Here is a 19,206-nt window from a genome sequence, read left to right as displayed (position 1 = left end):
TGTGTGTGTGTGTGTGTGTGTGTGTGTGTATGAGAGAGAGAGAGAGAGAGAGAGAGAGAGAGAGAAAGAAAGAGGTGTTGTGTGCTATCAGTGTTGTTCACTAAAGTCATTATGAGCTAAGCATGTGGAAAAAGGCCTGATAAAGTCATTACTTAACAAGATTAAACCAGTGATTACCAACAGATTATAAAGCTTTATCAAACCTTATGGTTTGGGAGGGAAGAAACATTAAGATAGCAACTGATCCAACAGTTACTGCATAAGAGTGAACACTAGATTTCAATGTTGATCTTTGCCAAATTAATTAATTCAATCATTTTGAAACATGGACTCCTAAAAGGTGTATTAAACAGACTGAACCACACTGAACATATTCAAAATGGATGGACATCCTCTCATCAACGTAACTGATTCCAAGTCAACTCTGTCCAATCAGACCTGTGATTAGATCCTAAAATTCCTATTTGAACTGATCACACACAGACATACTGGCTACTGGAAAAAATAAATAGCAGACTTTACTGACTATGAGCTAGCATGTTAAACATATACTGTGTTATTTTATGTCAGTTCATTGTCATTGTCAGAACACCACATTATGTATTGTGCTATTTTATACCAGTTCACCGTCAGCCATTTTAGCCATTAGATGTTCAGTACCCATTATGTCCGTGTGTGACTAGGTCACAACCTCAGGTCACTCACCTTGAAGAGCTGCACCCAGCGCTTCTGCTGGGCCTGGATGCGCTGCTGAACAGCGGCGTTGGTGGTGACCCCTACGCTGCGGAAGGCCGCCACGTACTCCTCGCGATGCTCGCTCTTAGTCTCGGGGTAGGCCAGCTTGATGATGCCCAGGCCGGCGTCCCGCATGCATCGCGATAGGGACACCAGCTCAGTCAGGGAGAAGGGCATCATAGAGGACGACGGGCTCTGCCCTGAGTCTGGGAGAGACACGGCACGGAGGGGTCAGTGGAGGAGATGTGGGAAAGGCGAGAAACCAATGTGGTTGGGAATATTGCTCTGAGGAAATATCTTTAATGATGTAAATAGAGAGAGACATTTTTAGGTTTTCAGAGGCTATGAAGAACATGTTGGAGTAGACGTTAGTATACTGCCTACAGTTGCACAGAATTCCACGCGTTTGCTACACGTTTGAGTGTTACGCAATTGATGCTACGACCATCTTTCGTTTGAGCGGTGCGATGAGTGAACAAGTGCATGTGTACCATGTTGCTAAAGACTGAGAAAGCATTTTCATAGTTGTAACATACTGTTGTACACATCATCTTCAGAACCTGGAAGGGAGGAGCCAAAGAACTCGGAGTCGTGCACAGAGATGAGGGCGTGACTGAAGAGCGAGCTGAAGAGATAAAAGAGGGGGATGATGCGGTTGGAGTCCTCCAGCGACATGGGGGAACCACGAGACAACACCTGCAGCAGAGGAACCATGGAGCTGCAGGAACAAGGAGAGCAGGAGAAGAAGATGGGGGGGACGAAATGGTGAGCACACTAACATCGCATGTTATGCTCTTACTAAAGATGTCAGATGTCTTACTAAAGAGAAGTTCATATCGGTGAGGGTATATTAAGCTCACCCCGTGATCATTGTGGTGGTCATGGAGGTGATCAAGTGCCAGAGATGTCTGAGGAACCGGGCGTTGAAGGCCAAACTGTACAGTAGCCTACAGAGGACAAAAAAGGTAAAAGATGTCAATGCAGCACAGAAGCAAAATACAGAACACAAAAAAAAACAAATCCATGTCAGCACATTTGTTCATTTTATTCCCCCATACGTCATTCGGAATCACGGCGTATGGCCCAGAATGCCTTGGTGTACTCTTTACAATCTTTTACCACAAAAGACACATGAAGGAGATGTAACAAAGTGATGATCCATGGGTCGCTGATCCCCCTTTCCCTCCAACTCTCCCTCTCTCTGTCCATTTCTCCGTCATCCACTCTCCATCTCTTCCTCTCTCTGTCCATTTCTCCTTCTACTCCTCCATCACCCTCTCTCCATCCCTCCCTGTCTCTGGGCACTGACTGTGCGCCTCTGTCCATTTCTCCTTCTACCCCTCCGTCTCCCTCTCGGTCTCTCCCTCTCTCTGGGCACTGTCCGTGCTTGGCGAGGGGAGATTAAATGAGCCATTAAGCTTTATTTAGGTGAGGCACCCTCCATTAGTAAACTAGCGGCCTGGCCCATGGCTCGTAAACAGACGTTGGCTTCCTGAGAGGGGCTGCCCATTTCACTTAATGGCCACAGAAGCAGGACAATGGGGGCCTGAAGTAGAGGACTGGCGCGCGCACACACACACACACACACACAGATCCCAGCTCAGGATTGCATGCTTCCACATACCTACACAGCATTACACACTCTCAGAAGAGTTGAATAGGGGGGGGTGTGTGTGTGAGAGAGACAGACAGTGTATTAAAAGGTGTGTGGGACAGAGCTAACTATGCCTGAACAACTTTGACACCTACGTGTGAGGACACACACACCTGTGAGTAGTTTATGTGCTAGTCACTCAAACCGCATTCAAACCTGGACATTCCAGTTTTGTCCCCCCCAGCCTGTATACCCAGACTACCCTGCTAATGGCAGGTAGCACCTCCAGAGTAAACAACCTGAAAATAAAATAAAAAAAACAAGATGGAAGCTGTTGAAAAGGACAGAGAAGGGGAAGGTTTTATGACCCTCCAGCATTAGCATCTATAAGTGGCATCTGACCTGGAGAGGCCAGTCTCCTTTCTCTGTAATGAGGGAAATGGATTGTAAGCCTATAGGGAGAGGTGGGGAAACAGAGAAAGGAGGAGAGAAAGAAAGAGAAGGAGGAGAGAAAGAGAGAGAGGGAGGGATATTGAGATTGAGGGAGGGAGTGGGGGGGTGAAAAAAAAGGGTGGGGACTTCATATCTAATAACTTCTAATGGAGGTGCCTTTATGCAATATGCTGGGCGTCAAAAAAACGTGAAAAGAGAAATAGAATGAGTCCGAGTGTATATAAAAAACACACACAATGATTTTAGGCACCTGTCAGGGGGAGGGAGAGCTGCCAACACCCACCCCCCATCCCCCACCTCTTCTGCCCGGCCTGCTGTTCACACGACAGCCATGAAGGGAGGACAGAGGAGGGGTGCCTATGGTGGGTGAGGTGGGGGGGGTCAGAGTGCTCTTTTGCCTTTAAAGAGCCCCCCGTTTGATTGAAATGGGAAACAAAGCACTAAACCGCTGAGTGACATGGTGATTTACGGCCTGCGAGAACACCAAAGCTCCATTTCAATCATGAGATGAAGTACTAATAAACACCAAACACACACACACACACCAACACACACACACACAGGCTGGGGTGGGGGTGGTGAATTAAAATGACCTTGATAAAAGAGCAGTGACCATTTTGTTGAAACGGCGACAGCAGATTGATTCAAATGTGCCTGTGTGAGGAACGAGGAGTGAAGCCGGCGCCCGGCAGCGCACTCAGCACCGGCTGATGGAGCCGTAATGCCGAGGCAAATGGATGACCGACGGAAAGAATGACATGCCGGGAACGCAAACCGGTCGGAAGAGAAGAATAAAAGTTCATCATGTTAAAATAAACAAACAAGTGCAAGCCATTCAGGGCACAATCAAGCCAAACTGAAGTCACTTTCATTTTAAATTTTGACATAAATCTTCCAGTTTTTCTGTTTATGATCACTTCCATTTTAATTTGGACCTTTCCAAGGATTGCCCATTTCTACTCTTGACGCACGAGGTACCAAGGGGAAAGTATGCTTCTACAAACACGGCCTGTCAAATTTAGTGTTCTACACAGTCCACCTGTCCATTCAGGTCTAAAAATACTGGTCTGTACTTCAGTGGGAGAGAAGAGTCCGTAGCAGCAAAAAAAAGTATGGAGACAGACACACCCATGTCTGAGTTGTGTGAAGCCATGTCCGCAGAAGTGTACTTCCTTCCTTACTCTTGCCAGAGCCTACTCAGGAAAGCAGAGACCCTCAAATTCATTCCTCCCTATATATACCCACTACTGTCATATTAGTCAAGTCATTTGTAGATAGACCAAGACCCCAGACCCCAACCCCCCCGCCCCAGTGAGACCTCTGCCAGATGCTGAAGGCGCTGGTGCGTTTGCTCAGGCTGCCTCTCCTGGAGCCGGCAGGAGGTTTCCTGGGAGCCCTTTGAAGAGGAGGCCTCAGCTGGGTGCCACCTTACTGCCGAGAGTCCGGTGGTCCCAGCGGCACTTTTCTCATGTAAACTACACCCTCATGGTGCACTGGAGATCAGAGAGCCAGGGCCATGCATGGACCTGACATGGGTCCATCAGTGTGTGTGTGTGTGTGTGTGTGTGTGGGCAGTTACTCCACTGTTTAAGTCAGGGGCAAACACTTACGGAAAGATTACACACACATCAATTCCCCTTTCACACCACTTCTAAAAAAGAAAACACCAATTATTAAGCTAACATTAAATGCTAGCCAGATGGTTTCACAACTACAGGGAGATCTATTAATTTCACCCATAAATGTAATTTCCTTATACTCATACTGACAAATATATTTAAATATAATAAGATCCTTACAAATATTTACATGCTCTGAAACCAATGCAAACCAGCCAAAGTATCCAATCTCAATGATCAGCAAAAATACCTATTCTCCGATTCTCAAATGGCTTAACACTCACAGATCCAGAGACCGGAGCCACTAATCTCTCTCTGATATCAGGCCCCATCCCTCAGATTCATATTTATTAAAGGGCCGGTGCTCTTCAACAGGAGGCCTGCGGCACGCAAAGAGGCAGGCGGGCAGGCGGGCAGGGAGGAGGCAGCATTCAGGCCGACCTCTTCTTTAGGCGCTGTAAATCAGGCTAGGCTGTAATTGGCCTCCCCTTCGCCTCTTGTAAAGCTATCCCGTCCACTTCTGCAGGAATTAATCTTGGGCAGTGAGCTAATTATTTTGTACAGATATCCGATAATGATAGAGGGGCGAGGAGCAGGATTTATGGTAAAAGCGTTTCGCTCAGAGGGAGCTGTAAAATAAAAATACCACCAAATAAAAAGGAGGAGAGGAAGAGAGAGAGAGAGAGAGAGAGGGGCCGAGAGGAGGAGAGGAGAGAAATATATGGGGGGGTGGTTTGGTAAGCAAAAATAACATTTAATAAAAGTTCGGGGATGTGTTTTTAGGGATGTCATCGGAGACGAGCTCGGTGGAGGGGGTCAGCAATGGAGCTGCCCCTAACCATCATTTCTTGGGTCAAAGGTGAAAAAATGGCAATGACATCACAGGGGTCGTCCGTGATGTTGGTAGAGACTGAAACAGCTTATGTAATCAGGACAGGACAGGACAGGAGTGAGTGCACCCAGTGGACCTAACCAAGGTCAGACTGGATCCTCGCAAAAACCCAAAATACGCCCTCCTGACCTGCCCGTATGACCCCTCTGAGCCACTGTGTTAGACTGCGATGATAAAATGCCTAAAAGGGGTCTTCTGTATACTCTTATAAATAAGGTCTGTCTGTCCTGTCGGATCATGGGTGACTAAACACAAATCTAGAAAATGTTATCTGAATGGATACAGAAATCAAACAGAGATTATAATGAACATACACCGTTTATACACAAGCAATATAGTCCTGGAGGGCCAACCCAAGTAAAGGCAAGTAAAGTAAAAGTATATGTAAACCATCTCTCCGTTTTTTATCCTTTCACCCACTTCTCCTCCTTCTCTCTAGTTCTGTCCATCTCTTGGCTCGTTTCAGTGTCATAATACCCAGTCGAGCAGAACTGTGACACCGGCTGTAAAACCCAAGCTGGTTCCATCCCATTACCCCCCCCCCCCCGCCCCAATATCCTGTTCTAATACAATCAGGCCACAGAGACAGATAATTGCCCTAATTATGGAGAGACAGTTAGTCCTGACATCCACTTCCTGCAGTGGTAGTAAAAGGCGTCAGGTACACAGGAAAGCTAATGTGCTCATCTCATCAGTGATATCATTAGCGCTAGTGCTAATTCAGATGAGTAACTGGGTACTGCTGAAGACTGCAGAGGCCTGATGCTCAGCATGATGCTCCCTTATAAACAGGCCCCAGGCACTTTGACACATTACCTTGCTGAGTTTAAGATGTTTGTCTAAAATCTATTAGGAGTGGGGGATTACATGTTTCCATGCATGAGGGCACATATCCATTTATGAGTTTCAAAATCTATAAGAATGTGACAATATGAATCTGGGTATTTATGCACATGTTTATTGGTCTGTGTAAGATGAACATAATGACTTGAAGACTGGTCATTAGTCATTGCATCCGAGTAATTTTTTATCTTTAGCGGGATTATGACGGGGACAAAAAACATTTTATGTTTACATAGTTAATTTGTAACCTGAATCCCAGCACTATGAAGCTATTACCAGATGTATTAGTGTGAGTGTGAGTGTGTGTGTGTGTGTGTGTGTGTGTGTGTGTGTGTGCGTTCTGACCTGACTTTGGGCACCATCATGCGATGCTGCACCATGAGTGTGTGGCAGATGGAGGCCATCATGGTGAACACCTCCTCGCTGGCAGAGTCCCTCCACACCAGCGTCAGGAGCGCGTTGGTCTGCAGCTTGGTGTCCAGCTTCAGAATGCACTCCTCCGTGATCAGCTGCACCGAGATCCGACAGTCGTCCTGAGAGTGGAGAGCGAGAGAGAGAGGGGGGGGACCAATCAACCAAATGTTCTTTTTAATGGCAGGAAACAGAGATCCATCTCCAATCAGCGGACCAGCACACAAAAAAAACCTCTAAAGCATCCTAACAACACAAATGATATAAGGACCAACCTAATTTAAATAGACATGCATTAAAAGAGACATGCATTATCTCATGTAGGCGTAAAAAAGAAAGGAAATGTGTGCCTCCATACACCATACATTCCCACAGTGAGGTTCACACAGGGGTGCGTGTATCAGGGTTGTGCACAATTCGAATAGCAATTCTGCTTCCTGTTTGCTAACTCAATTGAAATGCAAGTGAAATTCATGAATTGAATTGGAATTTAAGAGCCAGTTTCAATTCAATTCTGGAATTTTGCACAAGCCTGCTGTGTGTAAGTAAATGTGTAGCGTGTTTTACATGTGCGGAGCGGGAGTGCATGTTGGTCTCCTCCTCGTCCTCAGAGTCACTGGTGACCTCAGCTCTTCTGGTGCTATCAGACACAGGGAGCAGTGGAAGCAGAGTCTGCAGGGCACTCAGGTACAGCAGCAGACCTTCTTCAGATAGACATCCTGCGTGCACGCACACACACACACACACACACACACACACACACACACACTTATGAAGCCATCAAAACCTAGGCCAGTGGATTCTCACACACACAACTTGCATTTCATTATTTTACTTTAGTATTCTCTCTCTCCCTCACACACACACACACACACACACACACACACAAAGAATAAATCACGTTAGGGCATTACCTAGGTTAGTCTCTCCAACGGAGAGAACAAAGTATAGGAGCCAGGGGGCCTGTGCTTGCATGGTGGCGGAGGAAACTACGGTGGCCCGCAGGGAGGCCAGGAAGGGTTGGAATGGGAAGGCCAGCCGTGGGTCCGACAGTGCGGGGATGAAGAAGTGGAACACCTGCTCAGTAAACGCAACCGAGATGAACTCCTCTGTGAAGGCCGAGAACACATACTGCCTGAGAGAGGAGAGCAGAGAGCAGAGAGAAGAGAGGGATGAGACAAAACATAGAAGGAAATAGAAAGCTCAGGAGAGTAAAAGGAATGCAACTATGGACCCTTTCAAGAGAGTTCCATTATCAGCATCATAGTTGGCCCCACAAGACTTCCTTTTTAACATTCCATATGTTATCTTAATGTAGAGGAAGTAGATTGGGGCCCAAATAGAACGTTCAAGCATTGTTTTTGTTTTTATTGATGAAAGGGTCTATACCATCATGAACTCCATGCATTTGGAATTAGTCTCTGGGAACTATTGTATTTGATGCTTATTCATTTTACTTTACTTAACATTATTCTGGGACCACAGACTGATGTACTTGATGCAATCACACACCCAGAGTGAACCTGTGTTTAGATGAGCTCTGATTCATCAGGAAAGAATGCACAGATACATATGTTCCATTGCATGACATACAGCTACAGGTGGCTCTATGTATAGATACAATGATGCCTTTCTGCATCATGCTCAGGGCTGGAAAGAAACCAATGCATAAAACTCAAGACCAGCAGGAACCACCGCAGGTCCACATTAATGGAGAGTGCAAAACATATGGGAGGCTGTGAGCAATGCATACGTTGATGAATTTGAACACCTGTCCTTGACCATTCAGTTGGGGGCAGCCATGCCATGATAAAGAGACATTTGTGAAACATGTGCTTGTGTAACACGGCATTTCTTCCTCTACCTTAGTCTAATTTGACTATAATATGTGAACGGAAGTAACAAGACAAGTAATTATTGTGTACTTATATAATGCTTGGATGTTGTTAAAAGCCTTTCATTTCCGTCAGGCAAATTAGACTGCATCTTCCCATACACTTTCAAAATAAAATGTAATTCTTTTTAAGCTTACCGTTTCAACAATATCTGAGATATATTGATAGCAGTAATACAGCTTAGCTCCTGCGTCCTTGCTAATACAGAAATAGATATAACACCTATTTTTTCTAATACAGGGAATGTGATATTTATTTTCAAGATAAAACATCTCACAAGTAGGTGAAAAGTGATCGATTGAAAAGAATGTACACCAATTCTTCAATTATTATTATTCAAATAATCACAAATTATCAGGACGCATGACCACTGTGACGGGATTTCCACCCTAAAAACAGCATCAGCCAGATGTGCACGATCCCCGACACAAAAACCCTCAAACATGACCAGGAAAAAAACAGACCCTGCATTTGTTCTAAATGAACAGGGGCAGCTCAATCCCCTTTCAGCTACACGAGCCAATCAATAACACGAGCTCAAACACAAGCAAGGGGCCCACATCTGGTGGTCCTCGGGTGTGATAATTGGCCTACGGAGAGAGTGTGTGTGCACAAGGTTCTCGCACCCCGAGCACTGCCTTTCTTCAGCCACGGAACAGAGAAAAGAAAGAACAACAGTGTGTCGTTTGTCATTAGGAATGTTAAGAATGGGGAGCAAACACGGCCTGTTCTCCCCTCCCGGGCCAGAGCAGGGCGTTTATGGCGGGCTGTAAACAGGTAGGGAGAAGCCATTACGGCATCACTGTGGCCTGGAAGGACAAACAGAGCAGGAGGGCCTCTCCATTATGGGCCTTTTAGAGGGTGATTTTTCGGTGCATGCACCAGCGACAAAGGAATTCCTCTGGCCCCCCGAGGACTGACCTCTTAAGAAGCGCTCTGTAATGGGTGACATGGGAGCTGCTGTTGAACACAGAAAACTGCTAGCATACAGATTTAAGTCGTGTTATCTGGTTTGTAAGGAACAGAATGGTATCTTTTCAAGGTTCATGATATGCAGTAGGGTGTGGGTTTCTGTATCTCATGTTCAGTAAAGGGCCTGGAATGCAAGGATATGTCTACGACCAGCTGAGGGGCTCGTACATCAAGATGATGTTGTGTCTGAGTGAAAGAGTGAACAAGTGAGACGAGAGAAAGTGTGTGTGTGTGTGTATATTTGTGTGCATTTGTGCGTGTGGGTGTGTGCATTCATGTGTATGTGTGTGTGTGTGTGTGTGTGTACCTGGCATCCGCTGAACAGGAGGTATAGTTAAAGTGCAGAGGCTTGAGTGTGTGCTCCAGCAAAGTGCTGGCCAAGGGGGTTGAGGGGACATCACTGTACTCCAAACTCGATGGCAACTTGTGATTCACCAAAATATAAAGAGACTTGTAGTATCCTGCAGGAGGATAGGTTCAGTAGGAAGAGAGAGAGAGAGAGAGAGAGAGAGAGAGAGAGAGAGAGAGAGAGAGAGAGAGAGTCACATAGTTGTTGCAGAAGGATAGGTAAACATGGCATTAAAAAAGTAAAAGGACCTTTGATTGATTGATAAAATTAATAATGGTACTTAATGTAATTTTACCTTTTTGAACCATATAGTGCAAAATTTGCTCAATAAGCGCTGTTACACAGTTAGCATCCTGCAGAACAGACACATAGGTTCTTTCTGAGTAGAAGACCTCCAGCATCCTCATGGGCACAGCCACATTCAAACTGTCATCCCTGCACAGCTGCAACAGTCTGCTCCAACCAAACACACAGAGAGAAATGGGTCAGCTTTAAGGTCACCCTGACGATGAACTGCCACATGCATGCATATCCTACGGCCCCGTTGGTGGAACTAGGCACTAAGAACACTAACAACCACAAGGCATTCTGGACGACAACATCTGTTAAACGAAGCAATCTAAGAACAGATGTACTTGAGAGAGAGTAGTGGTGTGTATACCTGCAGCAGTGTCCCAGCATCCTCTTGATCTGAAAGACACACGTTTGCCTCTCTGGACCCCCCAGGAGGCTTACAAACTGGGCGTGGTGCTTCACCAGGTTCTGGCACATCCATATCTGCCATCATAATACAACATCAACTCCACCTCCACAACACATACAGTACTGTCATGAGGTAAGTACACACAGCCTTTCCCACTGTACAGCCTGCTACTATAAACCATAGATATGTTTGGAATCACATCGGAACAATCTTTATTGTCAAAAGCACCCCTAAATTACTTGTGAGAGTACCATCTGTCAACAATGAAAAGCAACTGTTTCACATAGAGCCTCAATAACGTATTCCCTATTTTTTATCTACTACTAAATGTTATTTCTGAGTAGAGACCAGGCCCTGCAACCACTGGTAACCTACATTAAAACTAGAGATGCACCAATTGCAATTTTTTGGGCCGATTCCAATTTCTGATTTTTCATAGAGTTTTTGACCTGCCGATACCGATTTTAGTCGATTCCGATTTCATTTCTTCTAACCATTTTACAGCACACACACACATAGTTATTTTCTATCTTTTCTTTAATAGAACATGTTAATATAGAAATGTAATCAACTTATCAATAATGAAATGGCTGTTAAAAAAATGGAACCGGTGAGCAGACAGATTCTTCTTCAAGTCTAACTTCAGCTGCAGTATCTATAATGCTTCCCAGTGTGGGACATTCATTTCACACACTGCTAGTATAAATGCACTGTTATGGAACACCCTTTTTTTTTCTTCTCACATCCAATATCCAACTAAAAATATAAGAAAAATTTTCATGATACATTTGAACATGCTACCATATGCATTGATGCATTTATGGGAGGGCGAGGGAAATGTATGAGTAGGCTATCAGGCAAACACAGGGGAGGAGAAGTGCTAATAGCGATTGGGTGCTTCACCATATGAAAACAGCACACGTATGTTTTGCGGTGAATTTGGCAAAGCACAGCGTCCGCTGCATAGAAAAACCCAGTAGCCTATTAGATATTTCTTTGTAGCCCTACATCCAGCCCTGAGTGTTGGCCTGGTTGCTAGCTTCTTCAAACTTTGCAAACTCAGCTGGGTGTTGTTACAATTGCGGCGCGCGAGTGCATTTGACCAGCATAAAATCGGCATGTCTCAGACTGATCGGCCGGTCGCCGGTCATGGCCGATCAAGTGAAAATCGGCCAATTAGCCCATTTCACAAGATGGGGCCGCTGTGTAAATCAACTTCCTGTGGAAGAGCACTGTCCCATAGACAGCAAAAGAAAAGTCCACAGGAAAGACAGAAACAGGAAAGACAGAAACAGGAAGACGTTTTACCCTGCCAATTAAGGTTATCATTAACATCAATGAGGCCGGACACCTGGACACTCTGAAATTGGTCTATTCCGGTCACCAGCCGATCTATCGGTGCATCTCTAATTAAAACAGTACATTGTTCGTGTTTCTCTTTGAACACATAAACTGTAATGGGAAGAAACCAACCCAAGCCTTAGCAGCAGAACGAAAAAGACCATACAGTAATGTCAGTCTACTTGCCCTCCTATGAAAGAATGAATACAACCACAAGTAAAGGTATGTTTATGGAATGAGAACGTGGGCAGATCTGATACACAGAAGAGCCCAATCTTTTGACCATCACAGACAGCCCTCTCAGTTCTAGCTGTGTTATTGTCGGTGCTCACCAGTCTTTGTGTGTCCTCGCTCTGCCTGTAGAAAAACAACAGCTGCCGTACGAGGAAGCTGAGGGCAGACGGGTCTGACAGTGGCGGGGCCCCAGCAGACTGAGCCTGGCACATGCAGTGGTCAAACCGCCCCCTCTGGATGGAGTGCTGGACAACATCAAAGCAGGGAGGGGAGAGAGAGAAAACAAGCTGAGGGCATTAGTGGTGGTGGTGACGATACATAGATGTTATTGACGTGCAGGGGGACTAGGGGGTGGAAAATTGATGTTGCTTATTTATTTGTGATTGTAGTAACTTGAATGGCTAGTTCATTGTTCAGTAGTAACAAACAAACAACCAAACTGAACACACCTGCTGTTTCCGGTCCTGGTATCCTCTGATATAGGACTGAATTATGATGGCATTTTTCAGTCTTCGTCGTTCATCCTACAAGGGAAAAGTATATGTGAGTATTCCTTGAATAATCTTTGTGCTTTTTCATGAGCTGGGTGTCAAGACACTGACAACCTAACACCTACTATACACAGGCATAGTGGTGTGGGAATCAATAAGTATTGAGTGATGAGCATCCAATTCAAACACATGGACTTAACACTGAGGTTAACTGTGAAGTTCAAAGGTCACTGGGGATGAGCACAACTTCCATGGATTCTCACCTCACGTTTCCGTCTTTCTTCTTGAGTCCGATGAAGAAGTGATGCTTTCTCCTCCTGAGGAATAGCGGATATGGAGTTATTTTATGAAATCTATATTGAAGAAGCATAGATCACAAGCCATGTATTGTTTTAACAGCTTATATAACTCAAACATCAGAATAATCTTACCTTTCTACTTGCCCCCCCAAGGGATACCTTGGGCCTTGTTTTGAAATCACCCTCAAAGCTGAACATGATTAGTCTTTTCCCATTGAGGAATGGTCTGGATATTTCCTCTGCAAAAGAATTAGACACAAAATACATTTTCACACAGGGATATACTTTATGTGACAGCTAGACAATGATGTACTGTATGCGTCACACACAACAATGTTCTCACATCACAATATTCTACCATAGCTATGCAGAGTTGCTGATGCTCTGCTGAGGATAGCAAGATGGTCTGTCTTTACAAAGGGAGCCAGCACAGGCCAAATCATGTAGCTTTATCTCTGACAACAGCTTGCCTGAACCAAGATGCTGTCCACTGACACTCAGTTCTCGAGTTAGAAATGTTTATCTCATGAAGCCCAAGACATGTGTGAATGTTCATCACTGCAAAACCTTGTGCTCACTATGGGCATTACATTACATTACATTACATTACATTTAGCAGACACTTTTTGACCAAAGTGACTTACATATGTCAGCTATATTACAAGGGATCACATTGTCCCCGGAGCAACTTGGGGTTAAGTGCCTTGCTCAAGGGCACAACATTAGCCGGGAATTGAACCGACAACTTTCAGGCTACTGCACTGCACGCTAGCCCAGCTCCTTAACCACTACACTACCACCGCCCCAGCATTAGTGACTTATAGAGGCATGGGGGACTATGGAGAAACCAGAGAAATCAGGCACAGGGGAATAGAGTGTAAATCATGCCACTCTAGTAAGACGTACATATGCTTAAATGGTATTGTGTCAGCCTGAGCCTATGACTGGACAACTGCATTTGAAACAACTAAGTGCGTACATAACATCGCGTCCAATGAAAGCTCATGAATGTGTCCCAGGTTATTAATGTTGAACTTTCGTTTAATACAACCACCTATCTATAGTTAGCAAGCCAGTAGATAATTTAGTGATGTCTTCATCTGTGACATTTTTCATTTATGACATTATGTGCCAAAATCTATCTAATTATGTATTTGTGACTGACCTGCATAGCGTTGATGCCAATGGATAGCTATATTGCTTATCAATGTCGGGAACAACGTTATGTCTGAGCTTGCCAACTACTCAATTAGCTCTTTCACTCCAAATCAGTAACGTGACGGCGACATTCACTCACGTTCGTCAGGTCAAAGGCATCGTGTAGCTTAAAATTCTTGAAATGTCAAAGTCTTTTTGTTATCTTGCACTCAAACCACTTCATATTTCCAGCTATGTAAACACTGGATGACGCTAAACACTGTAGATGCATGTCCCCCACACATTAGCAAGCTATCTGGTCGAAGCAGATTGTTTACTGACAGTATGGAAAGTACCCAGAGCTATTTCCTAGCTTAGCCATGATCTGGGTAGGTAGTACCTACATACTGCTTATAAAACCCAACGTCATTGTTTGCAAGAACACCCTGACAGACTAATGCCAATTGGGCTAATTGACAAGTGAACGTTAAAACCACATGGTAAGATTGTTGATCTCTCGCTTACTGTCCTTACAATGGTAAGATAACTGTCTAATTGTAGGATTTAGCCAGCTAGCTGATCATGGCTGTTGAGCAATGCCATTGCTTTAGCTGTGGATAGCTCGGTATCTTGCTAGATAATGACTCAGCAGCTGACTAACTACTATTCTTCAAATTAAACAGTCTTACGTGGGTTGTGAATATATGCAAAATGTCACTATAAATCCGATTCAATTAACCCATGTGGTTATATGATGGTTGATTTAATGAAGCAGCAAGTATGAAGTCAGTCGGCTTGCTAGCTTTATGGCTAGCTAGATAGCAATCCTAGGTAGCTTGTTGGCTAGCTAAGTAACTTCACAGGGGGCAGGTTGTTCTTTGCTCAACGATGTATATCTTTGAGCGATATTAATACACAATCCTATTAAAGAGACAAAGTTCTTATTTATGTGAATATAATGTAAACAATTTTACCTGTGTTTAGAGAAGGATCAACCGATAGAGATCCTCTAACTAGGCAGCTAGCTAGTAAAAACGAAAGAGGAAAACGACTGTTTCTTTCTTTCAGCTTTTTTTCTAGATACAACACAGGAGGCCCGCCTTCCTGACAACTCTGATCACTGATTGGATATGAAGGCTTCCGGTAAAATACTACTGGCTGGAAAGACTTCAGAAGTACTTCCTGGTTTGTAATCAGCTGTAGTGTTGCTCGCCACTTGGAAACATTGGGTTATCAGCAACAAAGTGTCCGTGGTCTATGCCTGTCAGTTACTGTATCTCCTGCCTTCTAAATGATCGTATATATTTGTTCTAGCCTTGATATATGGAATGAGATGAAAGGTTGTGTAACGTAAACGTCAATAAAATTTGCCTTTAGAGTGTTGGTCTAATTGTAGACATTGGTCAAATAAGAAATCTCAGCTTCACATAGGGTCAAAATCTTGCCCATTGAAAAACATTGTTAGTGTCACAACCAGTACTCCTCACATGAATGTCTCTGTGAAGTTCAGAAATAGATATCATTACAATTCAATGAATGTGACTTATGGGCTATTGATTGATCTCATCCATCCTTCTAAGTTTAAAATAGGATGATGAGTTGCTCCAGCTATTCTCCTGGAGATACTTAAGGGAAAAAGCATTGCCTCACGTCATCCATACTGAGAGACTCCCAAAAAGGTCACTCATTTGTGCCCTTTTCTATGTGCAATTAGTCCCTATAACTCATCGTCAGTACTTGATTTCTCAAAGAAATGTGCAATCATCCATGCTTTAAGATATTTCCTATATGAATGTCTTTTAAGGATGTTTAGATTTAGTGTGGAACGCTGCACTGTATTTCTGTATCATGTATGCAGGGTATATACTGGACTGATTTGGGAAGCCCTTTCCAAAGTTTCAAAGTTTCACTTTACTAAGTGGAGTCTTTTGTCTCCATTTAGAAGTCACATCCATTTAAAAAGTTTGACTGTGTATCAACACTTAGTTGAGGGCACAATAATATTCTAGAATAATAAATTCCTAGGCCAAATGCAATTACAGCCATTAAATCAATGCTGTTGGTTGTTGCCAATATAGCACTTCTGATGATGTCGCTTGACAGATGCAAATAACACGGGAGACCAAATTCATCACTCACCCAATTGTTTATGCATTTTCAAAAGGTTCAAAAATGACGCTTGACAAAAGTGCATTTGTTTCAGTGACATTTCCATAAACAGTGCTTCTTTAATTGTTTAGCATTCTTCTTTAGCCTGTTCAAAGCACTGGAGAGGGCAGTGAGTGAACATCTTCACTCTTCCATGGCACTATGAAAAATGATGCAATCATAGGTGTTCAATCCATTTAGTGGAAGCGAGGGGAAAATGCTCCTGGAAAAAGGCATCAGAATAATTTATTGTCTCCGGGATACCATGGTATATTTAGCAAACCTCTCTAATCCTAAGAATGTGGTGTGTAGCCACTGGATGTATTGAGTTAAGCTTTGTTTATATGAGCTGTAAAATCTGTGAAATGTGACTTGACTATATAATGTGCCTGTTTGACATGCATTGCCACATTGTATACACAGTGGTTAGACCTGTCTCCTATGTTGAGTGAAGTGCATTGTGCCTGTGAAAAAAAAGTCTCTTAATTAATCATGCCATCCATGTCACTAGAAGTCAGTGAAAATGGTTAATCATGTAACTGTTGACCAATAAAAGCATGATCAAATCTCAAAATAAATGAAAGAATAATCAGAGCACAGTTCAGGTGTGATAACCACTGCTCTTATTAACATATTTACATCATTTATATTGGTTACAGGAGCCACGTTTTTAATTTATTCAACTTCCATGTTTCAGTGTTAGCTTAATAATTACATTCTACTTTAAAAATATGCCAAATTTCACTTTGCTTGAGGAAATGTCTAATATTCAGTAAGGGCACAATATCTAACCTATTTATTGTTGCATATATGGGGAAACATCAGCCCATGTTAATTCAACTAATGCAAGGCTACATTTATCAAATTAGATTCAATGCTTCGCTCAGCTAAAAAAAATACAACTGGTAAGGCACAATTTTTCCTCAAGTACTCAGGTTAATAAATGATGTAAGGTTTGCTTATGTAGCCTTTTGACAGGGATACAATGAATCAATGTGAACACCTGACTTTTGGGAGATCACACTGACAGACAGAGAGGCCGTCAATCACTGCTTCAGGCCAGGGAGACGAAATTCGCAGGGTCATCTCCTTTAAGGATACATTTGAGGAGCTTTGTTATGGTACAATTTGGATATAGATTTTTATGCTTTCGTTGAACGTTTGGGAAACACATTGTGCTCATTATTATAGCCTAACTCCAGCACACAAACAAATCTAACAACGAAAAGAAATTGTATTATTGTACTATTTGTAGATTAAAAGATGTTTTAAACAAACGCAGTCCTAAAAGGACTTTAAAGAATTTATTGATATTTTTCTTTCCCAAAACAAAATTGATGACCCATCTTTAACAAGTCTGAGAGGTCCACTGGGACCTATGGGTGGGTATTAAAGGAATTAGCTTCATATTCAGTTCCAGAAGTCTACAAAACTCATATGCAGCTGTTATCGTTAGGATTTGATCTTCCCTAATGACGTTTAATAATAAAGTCTTTCGCCCAAGGTCCTTTACTTGAAGTAATACTCCCTCGATAATGCCTGGCTCAACAAATTAAATTGATAAAATGATTATGAGCCACAAATGTGTTTAAAAGCAGTCCTATACATTTCAGGACAGCGACCATTTGTGCCAATTTAATTGAATATATTTATTGCAATAAAAGAGACAGAGCAGGTCCCCTTAAATTGCCTTTTCATAATGAACACATTTACCAAGGATAATTAATATATAAACTATTTCGATTTGTCATTTTGATTTGTATTTTAGTTAATTGTGAAAGTAATTACCAAGCAAATGAACAGCTTTCAGGAAGGACCGGGGTTCCAGGGTCCTTTTCCATCTCAGGGTGCAATATTAATTTTACCCTCTCGGGACGGGATGAAGAAGAGCCATAAATCTCCGTGATTGGTGCGCGAGCCAATGCTAAATGGCTTCATATTTCACCAGTGCTTTAATAGAAATATTCATGTAGGACCCTTAATGAAATTAAACTGAGAAAATGGACAAAGCATTGATAGGTTAAATATCTTACATTTAACAGATAGCGAAATAGGAGTTTGCGATAGGATAGCCTACAGCGAGTAACATTTGGAATAACCTAGTGTAGCAAGTATTTTTTCTTCTTTTATATAGAGATGTCGTATTCAAAAATGCATATAAATATAGTGTTTAGCCGCAACTGACCCTATCCTGTAACATTTTGTTTTTAAAAATGTCATCATATTCATTTATTTTCTATACTCCCGATGCACTGATTTGCTGATCAGCAGGTGAGCTGTCATCAATCTCCGACTACTCTGCTATTATTTCTTAATCGCCCATGATATCATCCAGGTTCCCAATTAAATCATGATCCCTTAGTTAAAACTACCCCGTGACTTGTTGATTTCCCATGAGCAAATAAACGTCTGATTCCCGTCCCAAGAGAGTGGTTAGCTGATGAATTGAAGAAAACTAATCCGCTTTATTGGGCGACAGGTTAAGGGCAACAGGGTGTCAATAATTCTCGTTCCGACCTCTTCCTCCATTAGCTTAAAGTGGCTGATTAGAGCGAGAGACCCAGCCCCCCCCCCAAACGCACAGAGCGCTACATTTCCCCTACTCTACTGCTTGAACGGCATACCATTTTTACACCGGAGGCACTAGGCAGAGAGAAAAGAAAGATAGACAGAGAAATTATGCAATTTAACGCTATGTTCAACCTTGGGCTATACATTTGGGACATGTAGGCGGCTTACACTTATTATTGCGAGTACCTCCGAACATTATGGTTTATCGAAAAAAAAACTCTCGGAGATGACATACAAAATAATCAGCATTTGTGAACCTTTTTGGGTTGGCATGAGGTTAGCTATTAGCTAAATTTCCCTAAAGGCCACTAGCGCACAGACCGCAATTAGGTCAGATTCACTTTCGTAGAGACAGTTTTGATATATTTTCCCCTTTGATTTAAGTTTAGCTAACAGTATCCAATCCTTAAGTATGTTTTCGACTATTTGTGTTATGTCAAAAGCAATATTACAAAATTGCCGATTATTCACTTTTGTTGATGCTCCAATTGAGATATACGTGTATTTACTGTGAATGTT

General features: G+C 43.0%; 1 protein-coding gene and 1 long non-coding RNA gene across 2 annotated transcripts in view; one reads left to right on the top strand and one right to left on the bottom strand.

The window, feature by feature from the left end:
• ube3c (ubiquitin protein ligase E3C) overlaps nt 1–15,078 on the bottom strand; it is a 37,671-nt gene extending 22,593 nt beyond the window's left edge. Inside the window, exons 1-14 of the mRNA XM_042067733.1 lie at nt 14,943–15,078; nt 12,964–13,070; nt 12,796–12,849; nt 12,491–12,565; nt 12,140–12,286; nt 10,425–10,540; nt 10,059–10,216; nt 9,722–9,875; nt 7,462–7,682; nt 7,115–7,266; nt 6,482–6,669; nt 1,596–1,682; nt 1,272–1,453; nt 706–941 (exon numbers count right to left, since the gene is read on the bottom strand). Of these exons, the coding sequence (XP_041923667.1) occupies nt 706–941; nt 1,272–1,453; nt 1,596–1,682; nt 6,482–6,669; nt 7,115–7,266; nt 7,462–7,682; nt 9,722–9,875; nt 10,059–10,216; nt 10,425–10,540; nt 12,140–12,286; nt 12,491–12,565; nt 12,796–12,849; nt 12,964–13,029 (1,836 nt within the window). The 5' untranslated portion in view covers nt 13,030–13,070; nt 14,943–15,078. The remainder of the gene's footprint in view (nt 1–705; nt 942–1,271; nt 1,454–1,595; nt 1,683–6,481; nt 6,670–7,114; nt 7,267–7,461; nt 7,683–9,721; nt 9,876–10,058; nt 10,217–10,424; nt 10,541–12,139; nt 12,287–12,490; nt 12,566–12,795; nt 12,850–12,963; nt 13,071–14,942) is intronic.
• LOC121688258 lies at nt 14,135–15,344 on the top strand. Its single transcript, XR_006024539.1, has 2 exons — nt 14,135–14,468; nt 15,037–15,344. It is a non-coding gene; the product is annotated as an uncharacterized LOC121688258 (long non-coding RNA).
• Nucleotides 15,345–19,206: the final 3,862 nt, after the last annotated feature.

Source organism: Alosa sapidissima, chromosome 17 (assembly GCF_018492685.1).
Source record: "Alosa sapidissima isolate fAloSap1 chromosome 17, fAloSap1.pri, whole genome shotgun sequence".
In the NCBI taxonomy this organism is placed as follows: domain Eukaryota; kingdom Metazoa; phylum Chordata; class Actinopteri; order Clupeiformes; family Clupeidae; genus Alosa; species Alosa sapidissima.
This window is presented reverse-complemented; position numbering and strand designations above follow the sequence as displayed.